Source organism: Dysidea avara, chromosome 3 (genome assembly GCF_963678975.1).
Source record: "Dysidea avara chromosome 3, odDysAvar1.4, whole genome shotgun sequence".
NCBI lineage: Eukaryota > Metazoa > Porifera > Demospongiae > Dictyoceratida > Dysideidae > Dysidea > Dysidea avara.
This window is the reverse complement of record NC_089274.1, coordinates 20,479,838-20,501,648: the sequence shown is the minus strand read 5'-3', so window position 1 is coordinate 20,501,648 and position 21,811 is coordinate 20,479,838. Positions and strand designations below refer to the sequence as shown.

At 39.9% G+C, this 21,811-nt stretch overlaps 6 protein-coding genes across 9 annotated transcripts; 3 read left to right on the top strand and 3 right to left on the bottom strand.

Moving 5' to 3' along the window:
* Positions 1–300: 300 nt before the first annotated feature.
* LOC136250068 (RNA-binding protein 38-like) lies at positions 301–1,469 on the bottom strand. Its single transcript, XM_066042231.1, has 4 exons — positions 1,214–1,469; positions 991–1,117; positions 886–925; positions 301–738 (listed from the first exon to the last, which is right to left on the bottom strand). Exons 1-4 carry the CDS (start codon positions 1,391–1,393, stop codon positions 510–512), a joined length of 576 nt encoding a protein of 191 aa, XP_065898303.1. The 5' UTR covers positions 1,394–1,469; the 3' UTR covers positions 301–509.
* A 27-nt stretch (positions 1,470–1,496) lies between these two features.
* On the top strand, positions 1,497–3,103 carry LOC136250060 (uncharacterized). Its single transcript, XM_066042220.1, has 2 exons — positions 1,497–2,116; positions 2,389–3,103. Exons 1-2 carry the CDS (start codon positions 1,573–1,575, stop codon positions 2,901–2,903), a joined length of 1,059 nt encoding a protein of 352 aa, XP_065898292.1. The 5' UTR covers positions 1,497–1,572; the 3' UTR covers positions 2,904–3,103.
* LOC136250052 (solute carrier family 22 member 18-like) lies at positions 3,006–8,399 on the bottom strand. Of its 4 annotated transcripts, none has more exons than XM_066042210.1 (7): positions 8,272–8,390; positions 8,038–8,192; positions 4,970–5,213; positions 4,663–4,920; positions 4,401–4,603; positions 3,965–4,066; positions 3,006–3,374 (listed from the first exon to the last, which is right to left on the bottom strand). In XM_066042210.1, exons 2-7 carry the CDS (start codon positions 8,182–8,184, stop codon positions 3,078–3,080), a joined length of 1,251 nt encoding a protein of 416 aa, XP_065898282.1. In that variant the 5' UTR covers positions 8,185–8,192; positions 8,272–8,390; the 3' UTR covers positions 3,006–3,077. The 4 variants fall into 4 exon arrangements, with proteins under 4 accessions (XP_065898282.1, XP_065898281.1, XP_065898283.1 ...); XM_066042209.1 differs by having other exon boundaries at positions 8,038–8,220; positions 8,272–8,368; XM_066042211.1 differs by lacking the exon at positions 8,038–8,192 and having other exon boundaries at positions 8,272–8,399.
* LOC136250069 (uncharacterized) lies at positions 8,144–10,845 on the top strand. The gene is made up of 5 exons (XM_066042232.1): positions 8,144–8,255; positions 8,306–8,431; positions 8,487–8,541; positions 10,490–10,579; positions 10,634–10,845. The coding sequence occupies exons 1-5, from the start codon at positions 8,244–8,246 to the stop codon at positions 10,774–10,776; spliced, it is 426 nt and encodes a 141-aa protein (XP_065898304.1). The 5' UTR covers positions 8,144–8,243; the 3' UTR covers positions 10,777–10,845.
* On the bottom strand, positions 10,786–16,905 carry LOC136250049 (transmembrane 9 superfamily member 1-like). The gene is made up of 14 exons (XM_066042204.1): positions 16,796–16,905; positions 16,619–16,708; positions 16,230–16,416; positions 15,560–15,678; positions 15,160–15,269; positions 15,046–15,103; positions 14,928–14,999; positions 13,902–13,965; positions 13,198–13,281; positions 13,068–13,143; positions 12,752–13,005; positions 12,542–12,704; positions 11,247–11,438; positions 10,786–11,033 (listed from the first exon to the last, which is right to left on the bottom strand). The coding sequence occupies exons 1-14, from the start codon at positions 16,880–16,882 to the stop codon at positions 10,832–10,834; spliced, it is 1,758 nt and encodes a 585-aa protein (XP_065898276.1). The 5' UTR covers positions 16,883–16,905; the 3' UTR covers positions 10,786–10,831.
* On the top strand, positions 16,892–20,813 carry LOC136250040 (glutamate-rich protein 3-like). The gene is made up of 10 exons (XM_066042195.1): positions 16,892–16,988; positions 17,033–17,126; positions 17,177–17,302; positions 17,355–17,426; positions 17,474–17,602; positions 18,142–18,318; positions 18,805–19,187; positions 19,237–19,333; positions 19,380–19,447; positions 19,499–20,813. The coding sequence occupies exons 1-10, from the start codon at positions 16,969–16,971 to the stop codon at positions 20,769–20,771; spliced, it is 2,439 nt and encodes an 812-aa protein (XP_065898267.1). The 5' UTR covers positions 16,892–16,968; the 3' UTR covers positions 20,772–20,813.
* The last annotated feature ends 998 nt before the right edge of the window (positions 20,814–21,811 follow it).

Below are 21,811 nucleotides of genomic sequence, written 5' to 3'. Positions count from 1 at the left end.
CTCCCAGGCTCTCGCTATGTAGAGACACCATTAGGGTATTATTTGAAAGGCAACATACTGCTGTTCCATTCTTCTCAGCAATACCTCATTTTTGTGGCAAATCCACTTCAAACTTCATGTAATTGGTTCAATACATGTGGTGTACTGCTGCTAAACAAATCACCCTGTAGAAAGATCAGCTAGAACAGTAGATAGCCTGTAAAGAGATCAGCTGGAAACAAGTGTAGATGTAGTCATTAGGTACTTTCCTGAAGACCAATGACCATAATTAGCTAATACTCCCCACATCGCTATTGAATGCCTTTTTCATAATTTATATTTAAGTGATGGTATACTCGGTTGACATAACAATACAATTACAATGACTATTACAAGCTATATATTTACATGAGCTGTGAATATCTACAAGAGTTGCTGCCAAATTAATTGCAGCGAAATAAAATTTAAAAATATAAAATAATTTATTATTCTTATACAATTGGAAAAGTACTAGTTCTAGTGACCAGTGGTTAGTTGTAGGGTACCATTTGTGGTGAGGGTGGTACAAAGTGAGGAGGCATGAAACCAAATTGTGTGCCATAGAATTGAGGATTGAAGGGGTAGAACGCAGCAGGGTAGAGTGATCCATTTGGGCTGTATGGCACTTCATAGTAAACTGGTTGTGAAGGGGGGGCCATCATCGGGTAGCCAGCTGGGGGGCTTAGTGGAAGAGGGTGTGGCGGAGAGGGGGGTGGGGACCTGGAATAGAAGATACAGGGGGCAATAAAATAGTTTTCTGTAACACAATTAAGTTGCTACACAATTCATTATTGTAATTAATAGGGTGTAAGCAAGTATGAGCTTGCAAGTTATATCAACGTTCATGAATACATCAAATTAGCTTACCCATGAGAAGTGTACCCCGTGTGGGTGCTTGCAGGGCTGCCTGTAATAATAAAGTAAGAGGTGGAATTTAGTCTCCTGCGGAGCGTACACGATTGATAGCTATACCTGGCTGGCTTCCATGCTTGGGTTTCGCACCAAGGTAGGCCAAGTTGACATTAGCTCTTCTCCCGTCTATGTATGGGTTAGGATTGGCACAGGCTCTCTCTGCACCTTCCTTATCCGCCATCGTTACCTTCATAAGGGTAACAATGTTAAAAAATTATCTAACAGCTGATGATAATTTCGGCGTTACACACAGGGCTATACAGTGATAATAGAGGACACTTACAAATCCATATCCCTTTGATTTCTTGGTAGTCTTATCAATTATCACTACCGCCTCGTCCAGATCGCCAAACTGAACGAAAAACTCTCGCAAAGTATCGTCGGTCGTGTGGTAGGGTAGCCCTCCAACAAACAGTTTCGTGTAAGTATTGTCCTTTTGTAACAATATCAGTTGCTGCGACATGTCTGCTACACCAATCTAGACAGTTTAAAAATTAACAGCAGCTACAGACTGAGTAGGCTTTTATAAGCTATGCAGCTCATTACGGTCATTAGTGAGCACGTGAGAAAAGTACACATAGTCACGTGTGTGTTTAAGGTTGGTCAGCTCAGGGAGTAATCTCAATTACAATCTCGATTACAATGGCGAGCTCTCGGAGAAGACGTTCATCGTCCGTCCTGTTGTTGAAGGAAGGATTCTTGTGTAAGCGAGGAGAAATCATAAAGACGTGGATGAGACGATACTGTGCCCTCAATCCTCAATGCCTGTGCTATTTTAAGAATGTCACCCGCAACGAAGAGATTCAGCCATTGGGTAGAATATTCTTAGACGATATTGTCGAAATAGAACCAGACGTGGTGGTGAAGAAAAAACAGCATTGTTTTGTTCTACACACGGACACTGGTCACAAGCGAAAGTCAGTATATTTCCAAGCCACTGGGAACCTGGACCGCACCGAATGGATTCAGGGCATCAAAAATGCTAAAGAGAAGGAAAAAAGAGCAGAGAGGGAAGACCCATTCAGAAAGACTCTAAGGAAACTAACAAAAGGCATGAAGAGAGTTAAACTAGAGAAAGACCCGGACAAAGGCATTGGCTGTACTATCAAAAACGCAGCGGGACTTATTCTAGTTAGTAGAATAGTTGAAGATGGACCAATAGCAGCTACTGGTATATTAAAACCTGGTAAGTGGAGTGTGACCATGTGTCAACACTAGCTGAGCTCCATGGAGTGCCTTAATAAAGCCATAATGTTTAGCGAGAGGGATGCTAGCCTGTTAATTTGCTGGTCAATAGGCTCCCAGTGGTTTCTATTGCTAGTGGCCTGTAAAGGATAATGTATGGTGTTGTCTGGTTAAGTTGTATTGTGTTATATTGGCAAGGGAAGTGTTATGTTTATCTTGTGTAATGTGGTGTGTACATTGTATGGCTGTTAATCATTATTTTTTGTTGAGTAGGTGATGAAATAATTGACATTCATGGCAAAACTGTGACTGGTAAAAGTGTTGAAGAAATTGTCCAGATTATCAGAGAGTGTCCGGATGAGTTTCTAGCTACAGTCAGACCAGTGGTGTCAGTACGTAAGAAAGATGACCCTTATATTGTGGATGGTCTTCATGAGAAGACTAACTACGCTGAGATTGTCTTCCCTACTCAAAATGTTGATGACGAAGATATTGATGAAGCTCTAGACTTTGTAAAAGACACAGAAGAGCCACCATTGTCCCCAAGCCCTCCACCAATCCCTCCGCACACAAAGGAATCGTACATTTTATTGGAGTCAGTTGCTACAATGAATGGAGGTGGCAGGGTTAGACGTAGACCTCATGTTTATGAGGAGATTGATCCCAAATCTCCTCCTGCTAGGAAGACCAGTGGAGGAGGCAGGGTATCACCCACAAGGAAAATCAGTGGTAATGGTCCAGTACCTGATGGCATGCACTACGCTGATCTGGACTTCAGGCAGAAATAACTATCATAATATGAAGGTGTTCTTGGCACTATAAAACACAACTTTTCACTTATCTTAATTTTTTGTAATCAGCTTTTTTTTTTTTTTGGATGAATTGTGGAATTGCATTTCTAATTATGTGATGATAAATACATGTATATTATAAATGAATTCACAGATGTTAATTACACCAAATTACTTGATGCCACCAGTATATCCCATCAGAATAGATATCATCATTGCTCCATTCATGACGAATCCTAGCAGACCAAAGCTGGGATAACCAAATAAGGCATACAGGTATCCACCAAGGGTAGGAGTCATGGTACGTATCAGAGAGTGTGTGGCCATGCTGAGGCCGAGACTGGTCCCAGTTGCTGTATCAGGAACACACTTAGTGATGGAGCTACTAGCGACAAGGTTGAGTAATGAACCACTAGCTATCATTGGGATCAATATCACCAACAGGAATGGGAGGTTGTCAACTAGTGCCTGTGGGAATGAGGAACATGTTAATGACATAATTAGGTGATGTTGTGATTAAGGGAAAACATTAGAACAAACGATCAACACATGTACAAACATGGTGATTACAAGGAAACAATGTGGAGTGGCCAGAACCAGAACACCAGTGTACAGGTAAAATGACACAACATGCTATTGAAAAAAAATCAGATTGGTTATAAGAAAACCCTATATTGGCAGAATTAATTCGTGTCAGTATTCCATCATGAGGCAATTAAGCAGCAGTTACAGATACCCAATCTGACAATGTTTGTGAACATGTTCTTGCTGTTGCTGCTGCAGAAACGTTATTGTAATGACACTACAAATGTGCCACATTGATCCTTTATAATAACAAATTAAAGCAAGCTTTAAAGGTACTTAGTAGATATATCAGCTCATTTTATTGATCTGCTACTGGTTTGTGCAACAACTTTATATAATGGCATTCCAGCAAAATGTATGAAATCAGTAGCTAATGCCAGTTTTAGTGGTTAGTACTGCTCCAACTAGAACACTACCACACATGTACACACAACTATACACAGTCACACATAAGTATACACATAGTTATGTACCAGTAAAAGGTAGGACACAGCCAGAGCAGCAGTGGACATTTTCAGTAATGACCCATCACTAAACCTCTTTGAGATGTACCCTACTCCAAACCCCTGCATCACCTGTGGACAATAACAAATACCAATTATTATGAAGGCTATATAGGTGGACTGTAATACATACTGACTGCTCTATTAGAATACTGTACAGTGGAGTATTGGATACCGAGTCGTATGAGCAATTTTAAAGGAAGTGCAGGGAGGGATTTTCTCAATCCTGTAAAGACTTGAGAAGTTCATGTTATATTAGAGTAGTCAACTGCAGGAGACAGGTGGTCATATCTCAGTGACAACAATCTGTATTGGTGACTGTTCTATTAGAGTATTTCTTTAATGTACCAGTCATTATAAACACTTGCATCATTATAACAACTCAGATAGATATTAATCTGCTCACCATGGTAACAATGCCGACATATGATAAGAGGTGTCCATTGGTCTCAGCAGTTAGTCCAAACTTGTCAATATTGACCATGGCAAACATGGAATGGAACACCCCAACTGGAATACCAACCACCACCTTCAAGATGACTATGTAACGGACCATTGGGATCTTTAGTAGTGCTAGGATGGCTTGATAGTCAAACACACTGTGAGATTCTGTAGACCAATAAAATATATGAACATACAGTAAACATGTACACATAAACACTACACACCTGATTTTGCTTCATCAGTCTTCGCTACTCTTCCAGGGTCCTTAGTTGTCTTTGGCACGGTAGCTAGTACAAGTACAATAGTTGCCAGACTGATAATACTGGCAGCTAATGCTGCCGTTTGCTCTGACGAAAATCTTGTTATCAAGCCACCTACTGTTGGCCCAGTTACCATACCGACCCCATATGCCACACCCAGTTTTCCCAACACATCAACACGCTCTGCACTTCCTGATACATCAGTGACTACCATCTGAGCACCTATGGTGAAACTGAACTAACTACTCTAATAGAACACACAGCTACTCACCATGCATCACATGCATCAGTACACCAGGTAACCTTGACAGGAACAGCATTAAAATATTAGAAGACATGGCTAGCATGGCATAGGTTAGGAATGCTGAGAACAGGGCCAGGGTAAGAGCAGCCCGTGCTCCAAACAGATCTCCAAATCGGCCAAACAGCGGTCCACCAATTAACATGGATATTGAAAAGATGGTCTCCAGGTAACCAAACATGATTGGGTCCACTCCTAACTTCTTGGAGAGAAACTGCAGTAGAACATAAACACGTTGTCTTGTATTATGGAGATAATTACTACTATATTTATTGGGAGTGGTAACTACTGTAAGCTTTCAATTTAGGTAGTGTAATGCAATAATATCAATAGTGCGATAATCATATTGCAGTGATCCACTATCATGATGTGATAATAGCTTGTGATTATCATGAGCACAAATCAGACATGCTTATCAGTACTCATACAAATGAAGTGTAATTATTTTCTGAATAGCTCACAACATTTGCAAAGATTTGCTCTCTCAAAAGATTTTCTGTACTACAGTATGGCATAGCACAAATAAAACTACTATGTATCACTAATATATTATTTGGATCTACTATTGTGATAATCTATTGTATCATATAATACAAGCATCATGATAATCGATATTATTATCGCACATCACTAAATGTAGGAGCTACACTGGAACCTCTGCTACATGGGACCAACCAATAATGTCCTGATTGTAAAAGTGTCCTAATTTTCCAGGTCAATTTATTATGTGCTAAGGAACACTTTGGGATGTTAACTAAGTGTCTGGATTATTTGTAGGTGTCCTCCTCAAGTAACTGAATTAACGGGATTCATATGATAAACTATTTGAGTAATGCACTTGCTAGTGTTGGATAACATATTGAAGTATTCTCACAATAGAGTGACCCTCTTAACTACAGGAATACAACACAACCTTCCCATTATTTACTCTTGATATAAGAGATAGGTCATTGAAGTCTTCGTATTGTATGTCTCTTTGGTACGGCCTACAAGACTACAAACTGCTTCACTTGCTACTATGGAACCAATCCTTCAACAGGCAGATACAGTGATTCTAATAAAAATTCGGACTGGTAGCCAGGTGAAGGTAGTACTGAGAATATTTTTTGCTGCAAAAGAAAGATAATTTACAGGTATAAATGTATGGTGCCCAGGACCTGTTGGAACCAATATTGTGGAGGGTTTTCTATTGTTTCAATGTGTCTGCTCCACAGCCAACGGGGGTTACTATTCAGTGGACTGGACTACTGGACTGGAACACTGGACTGGACTACTGGACTGACATATTTTTGGTTTTTGCACATTCTATGGTTGGATTTACGGAGTCTTGCTAGTAAGCACCCTTAGGGCACCTGCAGCCCACTTCTAAATGCTGAAGACGAACAGTGGAATACAACGGTGGAATACATGAAAGCTGTCTCTTAATAATTTCGCTGCTGTTTATTATGCCACTATACAACACTTATTCTTTACCCTGGTGTGTAGTAATTGAATGTGACAACAATAGTTAAACCAGCAATTAACTAGCCAGTAGACAATATCTTTCAAGATATCCTTAGAGCAAGCTTGAGGAGCAAGCGAGCCTCGCCAGCATGGCCAGACTTCTAGACTTGCCTCTAGTTCAGTGCAGGGGCTTACCAATTAGAGATTTTTCAGTATGGGCACTTACTATAATCTTTAATTGATAAGCCCCTGCACTGAGACAGAAGACTGGCAGCGAGACTAGCTTGCTTGCTCCTCAAGCTTGCTCTAAGAATATAACTCTAAGGATACCATCTACTGGCTAGTTGATTGCTGATTAACTATTGCTGTCACAATCAATTCCCTGCACTGCCTGCAGCATTGCTACACACCAGGGTAAGAAATAAGTGTTGTATAGTGGCATAATGAACAGTAGCAAAATTATTAAGATAAGAGACAGTTTTCGCATATTCCATTGTTCGTCTTCAGCGTTTAGAAGTGGGCTGAAGGTGCCCTAAGGGTACTTACTAGCAAGACTCCATAAATCCAACCATAGAATGTTGCAAAAATCAAAAATATGTCAGTCCAGTAGTCCAGTTCACTGAATAGTAACCCCCCACAGCCAACACAACTGGGAACCTTAATGGGATTAGCAGTGATCTATATATAGGTACATCATCTATCATGTGACGGGAGTTATACTCACATGACTAATTACCTCTTCCTCTTATGATTACTTTTAACTTCCTACTCTTATCAAGCAAGTAATGAAGGACCTCATGCTTTCCCAAAAAATGTTTAAAAGTCACATGTTTCATAGTACCATACCATGCTCAGTCACTCACTATAGTCAACTGTCACTCAGGTGTCGGGTATATGACAAGGAGGGCTTCTGTTCTTTGGACATGTATACAGGTCTTGTTTAGCTGTAGAGATCTGCAATGGTGATGTCATCCCCATAGGAACTAAGTTTTATGCACGGGCAATCACTGTCATGGCTACAGATTTTGAGTGGCCTGATATCTCACTAACTCTACATTGTTCTTTTTTCACTATTAGATTCAATGATTGTTATCAAATGATGGCGGTACGCAGCCAGTTATCTTGTACTTCATCACTATGGTTGCCCAGATGTGGCACCAATAATTCTTGTGGCAGCATTACAAGCTAGGTATGTGACTTAACAATTATTGAAGATTTGTATGAAGGTTATATTTTAGTCAACTAGGAGGCTGAAATTGTCAACTACTGGACCCATAACCAAGACAAGTCATCCCATAGATTGTTTGTAGTTGTGAATCCATACTATGTATGGTTAGCCCTGTGCAACAGGGGTGAATGATCTCGACCAAGATTGATCGTTCCATATTTAGGGCAGAGACTGTCCTATTGTCTCCATGAGGGACTCACTCCAGACAACCTCACAATGCCATAATAGTCCACCACCAAGCCAGCTTTAAAGCCTTGGGGAAGCAGTTATTACTGTCCCCTTTGTGCCACATATCACACCTTACTGCTACACACAACACTACTGCTAAACACTAAGTTCATTCCTAGAGCGGTTGCTAACCACTTACAGGTAGGACTCCAATTTGTATCCAGAAGCAACCAGAGTAGAGGAATACGATGATATACATTAGTATGGTCATTTTAGTGTACAATGGTGTCCTCTGGAGGCCGCCATGTTCCTTATCCCCAGCTTGTTTATCAGCAGCGTTGTTCATCTCTTAACCTATTCCCAATTAAAGCGCATCTAATTCCTGATTATAGCGCATCCTAACTAATGAATACAAAGGTGAATCAACTCTTACACGTTTAGTAGTGATGTATACGTCCTTTCCGTAGAAGCCGGACATATACAGGTCCCCAGAGGACGGAGTGGTCTTGCGTTATGAGGTGACTACTTTACCACTACAGGGGGAAGTGGGTCACGTGAGGCAGTGGAGTACTCGTGTATACCAGAATGGAATGGTAGTGACAAAACTGTGACATGCACCACCATGGTAATGATGACATTGCATTACAGGCTAGTTGGGGTAGGATGAAAGAGACCTCAGTGTTGTCCAAGAATAAGTTATCAAGTTAGTACAAGTCAAGGGGTGTGCTGTTACGACAGCCACTGTACAGTTTTAAGTTATTTTACCCATTGAAAAGGTTGTCTAGCAGTATGACTGATTTTGCTGTATAAGGCCACATAAACTTTTAAAATTCTTACTTTCTCTTTTGGGAAGCAGGTATAAAGTTACTTAATGGTTGCATTTTAAAAATCCAAAAAAAAAGCACTGATGTGGTATGGAAAAAGACTGCAATGCAGGCAGGGATGATAAACTAGTAATTAAGTTTATGGACAGAGTTGTACCTGCTGTCAAACGTTTCTGTCAAAATTATATTATATGTACAGTGGATCCTAAGTTATCCGAGCACCTTTGTATCTATAGTTAGCCAAAAGCATTCAGATAAAGTAATTGTTCAGATAACTGAAGATTAATTTATATAGACTGAACAGTCATTTACCCTAATAGAGTGCACACTAATGTACTCTAATAGAACAGTCACTTTTGGCGTTAAGATGTCTGGATAACTGATCTTGAAAATTTTCTAGATTTCACACATTAGACCACTTCCTTGATATTACTAGTCTGCAATATAGATGGGTTTAATGAGAAGGTGTGGCACTATATTACATCATCTATACATAACACAATCTAGATTTGTGTAGGACAAAAAGATCGGTAAAATCAATGATTGGTAAAATCAATGCAGGCAAACATTTTTCAGAGCAGTTTTGCTCACTGTATTACTGCATCAATTAATCACTACCTGAAATAGAAACTTTGTAGTCATACTTTATTAATACTTGTGCTTTGCTGAAAAAGAATAACAACAGGTAGTTATGAACGCAAAATTTAAAGCACCTCTCAAAACTTACTTTTATCATCTGAAATCTGAAATTATTCCATTCCCAAGTTTATTTCTCAAACTGCCTGATTTTATTGTTGTTAGATAGGTTAATTTTACCCTACAAAAATGGCTGGTAATTTGTGCATACAGTACATTCTTATGACCACACCTTTTTGTTAAACATGTCTATAGGATCTGGTGAAGTTCCATAGGATGGTCATGATTTGTTTGTTGGGGCTAAACAGTTAACCATGCATCTTGCATTTCTTACTCATTGTTCTATTCCGAATTTCTCTTTAAAAGGTCTCATTATGCTCTTATTATTCCTGAAATGTATTTATTATTCTTGAAAATCATCAAAATAGACTTTTGCAATTTGTGACGTTTAGCAACATTTTGGAGCAGCAATAATGCTGTTCTATTAGACTGGAAAACTAACTCGGTTGGTAAGATGCTTAGTCACCGTTGCAACAGAGTAAAGATTATTCCGCTGACTGTTCTATTAGACTATCTCAATCTCCACTTGCACAAAATCGTATCTTATGCCAATTATGTTTCAAAATGTCACCCAATTCTTTTACCCCAGCATTCTACTCAAAATTATGCAGACATAATTCCTGGATCCTTAGTTTTCAGCTGCTTTGTTCTTCTTCATTCCCTAGGCTATATGTATGCTGAGCATTATGCTTTGAGCAGTACCAAATTGTATCCACTATGCTTACTGATAATGCCTATTATTGATTGTAGTTCAGCTGCTACAGTTTTAGCTTCCATTACTATTTCATTTATAATCCATCATTACATGTACTAGGGTCTCATAAAGGGAATTGGGAGGTGATATTCTCACTCTCCTCACATGCATACTTTCTATGGTGGAACAATCACTTGTGTTTAGAAATGATTTTGCAACAAAGTACCAACCTTTAAACAGTAGTTAGGACCCTATCACTATTTCACACATTTGACCGTCTCATCTGGAAATTTAGCACCGTCTGTTACTGTGACCATGGGTCATGATACTGTGGCTTGTGTCTGAGTATCACACTATTGTAGAGACCTATAGTAATCACTAAGAGCAAAGCCCAAGTTTGTGTCTAAATGTATTGTGCCAACCATTTCATTTATTAGACTCACTACCAACCCTACCATCATTCATTGAACCACGAGCACTAACAGTGGGGCTGGCTGGAGTGACAGGTCTAATACTGGCCAGGAAGAGTTGAGTGGTCTCTTAAATATGGTGTACAAATTGTATGTTTTGTTCCTGATTAGGGGGTGTGGTGCACAGGCTACTGTATCCGACTGTTGCTATTGGAGTCACCGGGGCAGCAATGTGGTTGACATACCCACACAACAGAAAAACACTAATCAATTACTGTCAAAAGAGTTGGAAAGAAGCATGGAGCAAACGCTAGTACATGTAATAAAGATCATAATCATTGATGGTTTTATTACACAATTGACAAAATATTAGTCCATCTTGATGTTCTGGTAGATGTATCTGACAAACTTCAGTGAAGCACAGAATGATACAGTTCCCATCATCAGGAAGAACACATAACAGGCTAGGATGGTGTAGCCAAAATATTCCACCGTCTGTAAGAAGCCGTACATGTGGGAACGCTTGTAGTAGTAGAACACTGAATAGGCAAACACAAACAGTCCAGTGGATCTGTAGTGGGGAGAGCACAAATCATGATGACATTGCACATTATAGAAATTTGGGCTGTTAGTCATTAGCGAGGCCCTGTTAATGGGGCACCTGTGCACTACAATATGGCTGGGTAGACTATCCCCAGTTAGTACCAGGTCCCCAGTTAGTACCAGGTCCCCATTAATATAGCTGGGTAAATGTTACAAGACCAACATAACATGACTGACTCACCCTGAGGTGAAGATAGATTTCCACCACCATCGATAGTCTTCAGATGACAATTGGTGATAGGTGAGTGCTACTGATATACAAGCTGTCACACCAATGAGAATTACGAACACCAGGAATAGTATTCCATATAGGGTATATGCCTCACGTCCCCACACTGTAGCAAAGATGTAGTAGAGCTCCACAGAAATAGCACTAGAATGAAATACATATACTGCTAATAGAGCTAAAGACTGTCCAATTAGACTATTTGTTAGTAGGTGTAAGTGGTATTAGAGCAATTGAACAACACTAGGACTATTGTCTAAATTGGTCATAGCCAAAGGTCTTGCTGTACTGTACTGTATAGTAAAAAACTTTGGCGAATAGCATTCAATTCGCTAAAGTTTTTTTCACCAATCATTTTAGATGATCACATGAGTACATTGAGTAACTAGAACTTAAGATGAAGGTCAGCTTGTACCACCACGCAATAAAGATCGAGTTGACTTTGGAGATCTTCCTAGGAATGTGTCCCACAGTTGTAAGCACTCCTTGGGATACCATTTCCAACCGGCTTCCTGTTTGCACGTCAGCTAGTTCATCGTCTTGCGATGGATTTGGTCAAGTACTTTGATATAAACGTGATAACCTCTGCTACTGAAAAACAGCAAATACGGTCACTCACGGAATCACAGGAGATAGCAAAGCATGCCTTAGCTAGCACGTCGTTAGATCAGTAGCCACAAAAGTACTGCTACAACAACACTAGCTACCTATACACTTACTACACTACTTAACTGATGAGCTGACACCTTGTCGTAATATCCTTACGTACCGTACAGTAAAAACTTTGGCAAATATTATTCCAAATGTCAAAGTTTTTTCTGCCAATTTTTTCAGCAGAGGGGTTTTGTCACACTTTTACCACCAAAGTTTTTTACTATACGGTATTTAGTGAACACACCAACCTTCCCTATGTGTATACAGCCACACAATGGCATATGTGCGAGGTCCAAATTTTTGTGAATCCCACAAAGATTTCTGCTGGCAGGCTAAATTCAAGGTTTTGCCTGTGTTCATAAGTTTTCATAACTTTTACATGCAGCCATAGTATCCAGAGATGTGTACAATTACAGAGAAATATTTGAAGCTATTTTAACCGTTTTGCAAACAATAACAAATTGTATGGTAACAGTAAATTTATGGCTAGGGAATTATATTTATTTGTTGTGGTGGACACCAATCAAACTTTACACACAATACTACTATGTTGCACATGTCACATCATAAACAACCACATTTACACTAGCATGTACCTGAAAGGCAGGAAGCCCCCTACCACCATATGTATGACAGTACTCTGGTGCCATGCCACTGGTGGGATCTCTCTTGCTATGTTCTTGGTGCGACAAGGAGCATCAAAACTACCTGCCATGTTCTTGCCCAGTATGCCTCCCAGCACAGTAAGGGGAAACCCCACTACAAGATGACATCATAACAACAACACCAGAGGAGGGATCACTCACCAACCAGCCATACTATCATGATGAGGACTATAGTAGTGAAGGGTAGTGCTTGTGTGGACTGGTTGATCCAGGCCACAGTATTCACTGTACTCCAAATGACAAAGAACGGCACAGCAAACAGGCTAGCTGTTAGGATGATGTTCCATGTCCATGCTACTCCTCCAATCCTCTTAAAGAAGCTAACGGACACGTAGCCTGCTACACATGACGTGAGGGCATACAATAAAATGGCTGCTGAGTTCATTGCGTGATGTCTAGTAGGGATACAACAGGTGTGTAATTATGAAAGGAGGAGGGGTGGAGAACAGTTTGTCACCTGTGTACATTGAACAGTCCAATCATTGCCATGACGATGATGCCGAATGCTAATACTAGAAACTGTGTCCCCACACCTGTGGACACAACACATGATTGCTACTATGGTCACTATCACTATGGTAACTGACCAAGGATGGCACACAGAAGGCTGGGACATGACGGGAACCTAAACACATCGGTGTGAATGATCTTCCAACCATACTCATCTTGATCTGTGTGAGATGTAGAGTACTTTCAAGAACTACTACTAACACCTAATAAATCCCTTTTCTCAGGTAGTAATACAGTGAAACCTGTTTATACTGCTTGGAACTGACAACTTTTGGTCCACTGTTACTATAATGAGAGGTTTCCTATTTAAGAGGTAAAAAATTGTATGGAGACAGATCTGTTGAGACCAAAAAAATCTTTCTTTCTGTAATGAGTACCACTCCCATCAAAAGACCACAGTGGGGTTCTACCCATAAGTGGTAGCCTAGTATGGCAAAACACAGATTACTTTTCTAAATGAACAGTCAAAAAATCATAGCTTTTGCAGCCACCACAAACCAATCAGCACCGAGGATATTTGGACACTTACAAGTTCCTAACGGCCATTGTGGGTAGGGCCCCATCCCTAGATCACACTTCACAATAACACAGTTTATTGGTAAAACATGAAATCCTCAGTAAGCCAATGTGTGTCATCTCCAGTGACTTCAGACGGTAATTCCAATGCTAGCACATCACTGGATTTCATTGTTATACACACCACTACTATTAGTAAATTGGATTTGTATTTATAACCTGTGTATATGGTGAATGTATTGATTGTGGTATTGAGTTATCTCACCAATCTCATCTCCTTCTTCATCAATAATGTTGTAACGAGCAAAATCATTTCTTAACACTCTCAACTAAAGAGAAAGATTAACATCATACTACATGAACACAGTACACTAGACAATGCTAACACAATCGTAAGTGAGCTTTACACTCAACATAAACACTTAGCCTATTAGTTTTGATCACTTTATGTGGAGCAATGAAATAGATCAAACCACACCTAATATGGATCATATCTACCTGATTTAGCACAGTCAACTCTCAAAATTATCTAAACACCAAAAAAGAATATTTGATTGGATCCTATTAGGTATCTACATAAGCTATCAAATGTTACAAGTTGTGGTGATAGTCATAAACTGATAGCTTGCATGTGATTATTACATGTAACAAATGCAAGATCTTTTGAAAGGCTAGAACATGGCCAGTAAAGGAACGTGGATCTCCACAATTTCAAAGTTGTGGCATTCTGTATACTTGTCAAGCAACTAGCAAAGTAAGATGTGGTGTTTTTTTACAACGTTTATTATCAAATTTTATATTAATATGTTCAAATTCTATATTAATATGTGCATAGTAAAGTTCTACAAATCTTCTTGAGACTGGTAAACTGTTGTTCTTCCAAGCTGCTCTATTCTATCCAACTATACCTCACTTTTCAACCAAACAATAAACTACGTACTGGCCTCCCTTATCAATATAACGTTTCTTACATGATCTGTCATAATAACAGACCAACAGGTAACATGGTCAGCTGTTGAGTAACCAGTTACACACACAACACTGAAAAAAGAGAGCTTATTTTGATAGGTCATAATGTCAGACCATTTTTAAATTGGTTGGTCATTGTGGCTTTTGGGCCGGAAAATGACAGATGACAGGCTGTTATTTTGAGCTCTGTAAGTATATGGAGCATTAGTCAAGTAAACAATGCTAGATAGTGGATACTTTATTATACCCGTTTGTGAATGTCATACATACTAGTGTGGCACACTACACGCTCACCCATGCACACACAACACTACACACTCACCAATATCAACATCACAAATCCCATTAACAAGATGACTAACACAACAGAGTTGATGATGGATAACCAGTGGATCTGTATACACACCAGTACTATCACACAGTTAACCTGTAGCCCTCACCTCTAGCGTCTTTGGAAAGAAAACTTGCTGTTTTGTATTCCTGTCTTCATAAGATAACCTGAATTATACATGGGGTATACTGACTGAATCATATGTAAGATCATGTGATCTCACTTGGTGGGGAACCACCTGGCACTATAGGTATGAGTGACCTCCATTGGAGCAGTGAGATCATTAAGACTGACTGGTACCACTCCATTAGTACTGACATTGGCTGATATTACCTGTAAAGAGTGTATATCACATAGCGTTACAAGTCAGTGACTCGTACAAGAAAACTTTGACACAAGGTCGACAATTTTTGATGAACCAGTATAAATTTACTACACCACCTTTCAAATTAAAGGTGTGTAAATTTAAATATATGATTTTGTAAATATTTTGTCAAAGCTGATGAAGTGAGAGTGTGTCAACCTCAAGTTAGCATCCACTTTGGTTGGCCATCAGTAGAGCAAAAATGTCTTTACCAACCCAACCTCTATTTATAGTGTGTCCCACTGTGTCAGTCCTATACCTTATCGTTGTTGTATTCAAATGTGAAGTGTAAATGTGTCCACAGGTAAGTCTTGTGGTTGTGGGGTAGTACAGGACCTTCCTCCAAGTGACCTAAGAACCCTCTGATCGGTAGATCATCTGTTATAGAAAGAGTCAAGAGTAAATTATCATTCACTCTTGGTCATAGCGAGCAGATAAACAATAAACAAAGAGAGTTTTTAAGGCACAGCGGAACTTGTGTATTATAAATACAATGGCAATCAGTTTATGTACTAAGGGATACTTTGGGACCCTAACTAAGTGTATGGACTCTGTAGGTCTCCAAAAGTGTAAGTTTCCATGTGTATATCACTTTAACAATGAGCCAGTGCACAAATATCAGGCAGTTCTGCTCATAAAGCTTCCATTTCTGTGAATTGGTACACAGGGGATGTTCGTGATAGACTAAAATTGAAAAATACTTTTGCCTGGGAAGTTTTCAAACAGTACAACAGCAACTGTAGTCCAGTAGAAAATGTGTAGGTTATATGTTGCCAATCAGTTTAATGGGGGAATAATCATATTTATGATACAATAACCTATGTACCAATGTGCATTTTTCAAAACAACAACTATACACAGCAGCCAATATGCATGTTTGTGTTAACACTAACACTTTAACACTATCAGATCTCTACTAGCCATCTTACCATACACAAACTCAAAATAGTACAAATCTTCTATAGCATTTTGCAGCACTGAAATGTCTTCACTTTGTAGCTGCAACTTGCAGAGCACCTTCTGATCAAATGTCTCTTTAAACTTGATGTCGTATAATGAGATGGCCATCCGATCGCCATCTAACACTTCTCCTAATGTAAGGCTGCGATGTTCAATCTGCTGTGACAAAATGAATTGCATACAAACAGGAGGGAAGGGTATGACAATACAGCTGCACGAGATGAAATATACACAGCAATAGATCTTACACAAATACATCAGTATCAATATCACAGTGTAGTTGTGTACTAGTGGTATGTAGTGATTCCCATACCAAACCATTCCAGCTAGTGACTACGTGTATGTACACGGATCTTACCTTATCTGGCCGGCATACCGGCAGCTGGTAGTAATGGTAGGTCTCCTGAGGGTTGAAATATGGTCCTACTTTGTTGACGAATAGGGTTATCTGAAACAGTGCGCATTATTTGAAATCGCATTTAACATTTTTAACAAACAGTGCTGCACGCAACACAACGCAGAAAGCAATCCAAACCTCTTCATTGTCTTTATATTGAGTGGCCAACGTAGTTAGCACAAATAATGAAAGAAATAAAATTGCTGTTGAATGCGCGCTCCGCATTACGAACACCGCATCTCTAATTATTCGATAGAATCAATTTCATTTCCATAGAAACAGTATTAGGGAGTAGATACATACAGTAGAAAATGCACTCGCCTTATGCTGGGTAGGTGTTATGCAGTTTATAAGTTATTGATAGTATTTCTACAGCCCGCTGGCCAGTTACAATAGCTTGCAAGATGAGCACTTGGCGGAGTTCTACTCTCACCCGCGTAGACTGAGACACCTGCGCAGGATGGGCCTGGTAAGAACATGATAGGGGCTAGTGTTATTGGTATATGTGGCGCACAACAGATCACCAAAGATGGGGACATTGTAGATGAGGCCACATTACGATTGAACAATGCCTTGAAACAACAGAAGAGATCTACTAAAGATGCTCTGGCTAACTCGATACTCAATAAAGCCGTAGAGGCTGAGGTACTATGGTAGTATGTGTTACTTGTGTTGTGATCCTTTGTACTTTGTGTAGCGACAAGCCAGAATTGAGATGAAACGTAAATTAGAATTACTAGCAAAGTACGAAATGGCTGAAAAAGTGAAGGTAATTGTTTGTGGTAGAGGATGAAGTCATGTTAATGTGTTACACAGAGACACGGTCGACATCCAGTTGGTGTTGATGAAGGGTTTAACCCATACCCTTATCATGACTCTCCCACCACACATACTACTTCTCAGACTGTAGTCACCCATCGTGCGTTAAAATTAGGTATTGATGAGGTGAGTGTGTGTGTGTGTCCGCATTGTGTCAACTGTCCATATTTCACACAGCGGGCGAAGGTCCAGGTGGGACTTTGGGTGCTGGAACCAGACATGAAGCAGCTTCCTGCGGGTTACTAGTCCTGCCCCAGGAGGTTTTGCCTGCACTGACTCTTAGCACCTGAGTTGTCCCAGTGTTGGTTCACTGGGTAGGCGCTGAAGGCTTTTGCTTTGCTTTGTCCACATCATGTCTAGGGTTGTATTTTTCTTATAATAAGTTTATATTAGGTGGAGAGACATGGTTATGCTACATTAACCAGAAAATTTTAATATGTTGTGACAACATTACACCCTTGTAATGATGTGTCAGTATGTGTGTTATTAATCTCACCATGGGTCTGGTGCCATGCAACAGAAACACTTAGCTGTTGTGTGAAGCCTTACAACAGATTACACTGCACTTTTTGTATTGTGTGGCACCAGACCTTTACAGTAACTGGGGGAGACTAGTGTGACTGTTGTATTAGAATGTATTTGCATTGTGTTGTATTGTTTATTAGAGTTTATTGTCCAGTCACTTACACATGACTAATCAGTTGAGGAAGATCATATCACTGAGAGCCCCACCCAGTCCTTACATCAGCAAGTCGTTTAGTATGCCAGTTGTACTACAACAGCCACACCCACCAGCAAAGCCTAAACCTCCAGCATCAAAACCTTCTCGTAGGAGACCAAAGGTACTTCACACCTTATGTTCACACCTTCATATAACACTATCATTGATAACTCCTTATGAAGACTCCCCAATGTTCTCTTTATTATCACATGATAACACATACACTACCCTACCTCCTTATTACTAGTAACAATGTGAGCCTCTATTTGTGTGCAGTGAAACGCGTCTTTAATAACACCATCTTGTTATGGTAGGATGCTGATTGCATTTGAGAGTTGCACAAGAGCTACGCCAATTTTGTGACATTAGATAGTGTGACTTTTTGTGCAACACTACAAGTTAACACTTAGAAATGACAGGCTTGTATGTGTGGTCTAATTATTGCATCACCAAACATTTTGGCAGTGTCAAATTTTTAATACAAAGTTTCTGATGCATTTTTAGTGTCAGGTGGCATGAAATTATCCCTTGGGTGGCCCTATTATGTTGTTTTCACTGCACTATTGACCACTCACAACCATCAATATATTAGAGGCTTATGTTACAGACATCACCTGTTGAAGGAGTGAACAATAGTCAGCGTTATCCGATGAGGTCTCAGGTGCGTGTCACCCTGTGTTATGTGGGACAAAGTGTTCACCTGGAGGGGAGTATTGAGCATAACACAGTTGATGTCATGATACTGCAGCAACATTGTGGGGGGAATACTGTGTGTGTGTTCAATGGTAAAGTGAGACCAAAAAGCTGGTTCACATTCACATCACGTCGACACAAAGACTGTCCATTTGGCATCAGTATTTACCTGGACAGTATGTTTGACTGTCGACTGAGTACCTGTTGTGAATACAAGCACCAGCCAGGGAAGATCTTGGGTAGTAAGACATCACATTTTGGACTAGTGAAAGTTGAGGGAGGCACAGCATGCTACAAGTCAGTGTAGTTATTTAGTGTATAGCAGCTAGTTTAGTATGTGTTGTAGATGTCAAGGTGCTGCTGACCTGGTGAGTCCAACTTCAATGAGCAAGAAGAAGACAAGTGAAGTAAGGAGGACACCTATACATGTTAAAGATAACAAGGTTAGGTCAGCATTAGACAATATTGTTGTCTAGCTGCTTATTCTAGGAGTCTGATACAGAGATCAATGTTGATGATATTGTTGAGAAGTACAAGTCAAAGGATCAAGCCAACAGGTAGACTGCTCCTTTAGTTTGTAATCAGCATGTATCATTTGTTACTTGTAGTGATCAGGACACATCTGACAAGTCTTCTACAACTTCTCTCCATAACTCTAGTGGATCAGAAGTAGCGGCTAAGAATGAAGTAGCCAGTTCACCTCTGAAGGATTTTGAGGATCAACAAGAGTCTAACACTACAAGCAACATCAAAACAGTGTCACCGAGCCATAGTCAAGATGTACCTTCCAGTCAAGAGGTTGACCAACCTTCAAAACGTCGTTCAGTTGTGTTCAGTCCAGACACTAAGGACTTGGACAGTGATGATTCAAAGAACAGGTCCATCACTACTTCACAGACCATCAAAGATGCAAAAGAAATGCTAAAGAAATCAACTTCTGGTTACTCGTTTTCTTCAGTTCTCACATCAGAGAGTGACAAGAGTGACATTGATGTATTGAGCAGTAGTAGTAGTTCATCTGAAGTAGACAAGTTGGAGAGTCGGGTATCTCAGCTAGAGTCCGGCTTGATTACTGACTACCGTAATGACGATAATCAGACTGAATCAAAAGCAACTGCAGCACCAAAGGATGATATTGTAACATCAATTAATGACAAAGAAAGTAAACATGATCAAGAAAATATAGAGCCAAAGCAGGATCAAGAGCCAAAACAGGATCAAGATATTGTGGAGTCTAAGTTGGATCAACACTCATCTAAAGTGTCAATGGCTAGCAATGATGATGATGGGAGCACACCAAAATCATCTGATGATCATAGTGATGGTAGCAGAACTAGTGTATCAAGCAGTGACAATCAAGTGAGCAGTCAAACTGGTCACCAAAGTACTCCTGAAGTGACAAACAGTCAAAATAATAATGAAGCTTCATCCAAACAATCCAAGGATGACCATCAAACTTCACCTGAGCTATTAGACACTTCCTCTTCACATTACAGCAGACCTGAAGATAACAGCAGACCTGAAGATGACAGCAGACCTGAAGATGACAGCAGACCTGAAGATGACAGCAAACCAGAACAAGATGACAGCAGACCAGAAGATGATAAGAAGGTTGATGATCAAACTAATGATCAAGATGACCAGGTTTTGCCTATTAATAGTCAACCAGACATGCCACAAGATCAAAGTATACCTAAACTATCAGGAAGTGATCAAGCAAGCAATGTGCCTGATCAAGATACCAGTAAAAACAACCTGACTGATAAACCTAATCAGGATACCACAAAGTCTCATGATCAACAGGATCACAATGCCAGTCAACATGATCAAGGCTCCTCTCAACAATCAGAACCTACAGTACATGATCATAATGTACCATAGTTGAGTTTTGATCAATATTTTTTTGCTTGTTAATGATCACTTGTGGTACCATAAGTGCGGGGGTGTGGCATTAGTACGCATGCTCAGTTTGAACATAGATAATATCTATGGCTTTTTCATACTTATGACATACAAAGCCGGCAAGATGTCTTTGTTTCCCCCAGTTGAGGACAACGCGTGGCCAGCAGACTTTGGATCTCTCAGAAATAAATCAGCAAGTTAGTGGTAAATGTGGTGGTACTTTGTGCTACGGTTCTCCACTGTGTACTATTTTTCGAACCTACTAGTCCCAGCGATACTCAACAAGACAGTTTCACATGCCTATTTGTTTTGTTGTACATCTTTTCATCACAATTGTTAATGATGGTTATCTCTCTCTATCAGTAAAGTACCGAATTCCAGAAGCTATGAACACGGGGCTCGACAGAGACTCGTATAGTAACCGGGGTTTAATACCACAACAAGGGGGTGACACATAGGCACTCACTGTAAGTAGATCTGCGACCGCGGTCAAAGTCTAAGTCAAAGGTCGAAGCCACCAAATAGACCACTTTACCAGAAGTCGTGGAATATTAATTGGCTAATAAATTAGCTATTGCGTAATCACTGGAGTACTATGGCGGATGGATTGTCTTCTTGAAAAATGCTGTCTTAGCAAAGTATCTAGCAACAGGACAAAGCATCTAGTAACAGAATGGGAACATAGCATTATTTGACCACTACTGCACTGCTATTAAGGATTGATTATGGCTTGTAGGACTGGATACTGATACATTAGGATCTTTTCAGCAAGTGTTTCTGTGACTAACAGGCTTATTCTTCACCACAACATGTACTACATTCTTGAAGCCATATCTTCACCTATGAGCATGCTATTTTCACTCTGTTTGTGCCAATTGGTAGTTCTATGGATGGTAAACCCTGTGTCCCAAGTTTCAGTCAAGTTGATGGATCACATTTTTCGGTTGGTGCTTTACGGTTTTATTGCAAACATTCTGCAAGCCTCTGTAGCTATGAAATCACCTTGTGCTATTCATACG

Excerpts from the sequence above, each read along its gene's own strand:
- LOC136250060 (XM_066042220.1), top strand. The coding sequence starts at position 1,573 with ATGGCGAGCTCTCGGAGAAGACGTTCATCGTCCGTCCTGTTGTTGAAG. Across the intron at positions 2,117-2,388 it reads TACTGGTATATTAAAACCTG|GTGATGAAATAATTGACATT; the intron begins GTAAGTGGAGTG and ends TTTGTTGAGTAG.
- LOC136250040 (XM_066042195.1), top strand. The coding sequence starts at position 16,969 with ATGCACTCGCCTTATGCTGG. Across the intron at positions 17,303-17,354 it reads ATAAAGCCGTAGAGGCTGAG|CGACAAGCCAGAATTGAGAT; the intron begins GTACTATGGTAG and ends TACTTTGTGTAG. Across the intron at positions 19,334-19,379 it reads TACATGTTAAAGATAACAAG|GAGTCTGATACAGAGATCAA; the intron begins GTTAGGTCAGCA and ends TGCTTATTCTAG.
- LOC136250049 (XM_066042204.1), bottom strand. The coding sequence starts at position 16,882 with ATGCGGAGCGCGCATTCAACAGCAATTTTATTTCTTTCATTATTTGTG. Across the intron at positions 16,417-16,618 it reads CGGTATGCCGGCCAGATAAG|ATTGAACATCGCAGCCTTAC; the intron begins GTAAGATCCGTG and ends TTGTCACAGCAG. Across the intron at positions 13,006-13,067 it reads GGACTGTTCAATGTACACAG|ACATCACGCAATGAACTCAG; the intron begins GTGACAAACTGT and ends TATCCCTACTAG.
- LOC136250052 (XM_066042210.1), bottom strand. The coding sequence starts at position 8,184 with ATGAACAACGCTGCTGATAAACAAGCTGGGGATAAGGAACATGGCGGC. Across the intron at positions 4,921-4,969 it reads ACTGATGCATGTGATGCATG|GTGCTCAGATGGTAGTCACT; the intron begins GTGAGTAGCTGT and ends GTTTCACCATAG. Across the intron at positions 4,067-4,400 it reads ATGTCGGCATTGTTACCATG|GTGATGCAGGGGTTTGGAGT; the intron begins GTGAGCAGATTA and ends TATTGTCCACAG.
- LOC136250068 (XM_066042231.1), bottom strand. The coding sequence starts at position 1,393 with ATGTCGCAGCAACTGATATTGTTACAAAAGGACAATACTTACACGAAA. Across the intron at positions 1,118-1,213 it reads AATCAAAGGGATATGGATTT|GTAACGATGGCGGATAAGGA; the intron begins GTAAGTGTCCTC and ends ACCCTTATGAAG. Across the intron at positions 926-990 it reads CAAGCATGGAAGCCAGCCAG|GCAGCCCTGCAAGCACCCAC; the intron begins GTATAGCTATCA and ends TTATTATTACAG.
- LOC136250069 (XM_066042232.1), top strand. Across the intron at positions 8,432-8,486 it reads GTGTATACCAGAATGGAATG|GCTAGTTGGGGTAGGATGAA; the intron begins GTAGTGACAAAA and ends ATTGCATTACAG. Across the intron at positions 8,542-10,489 it reads GTCCAAGAATAAGTTATCAA|ACTCACTACCAACCCTACCA; the intron begins GTTAGTACAAGT and ends TTCATTTATTAG.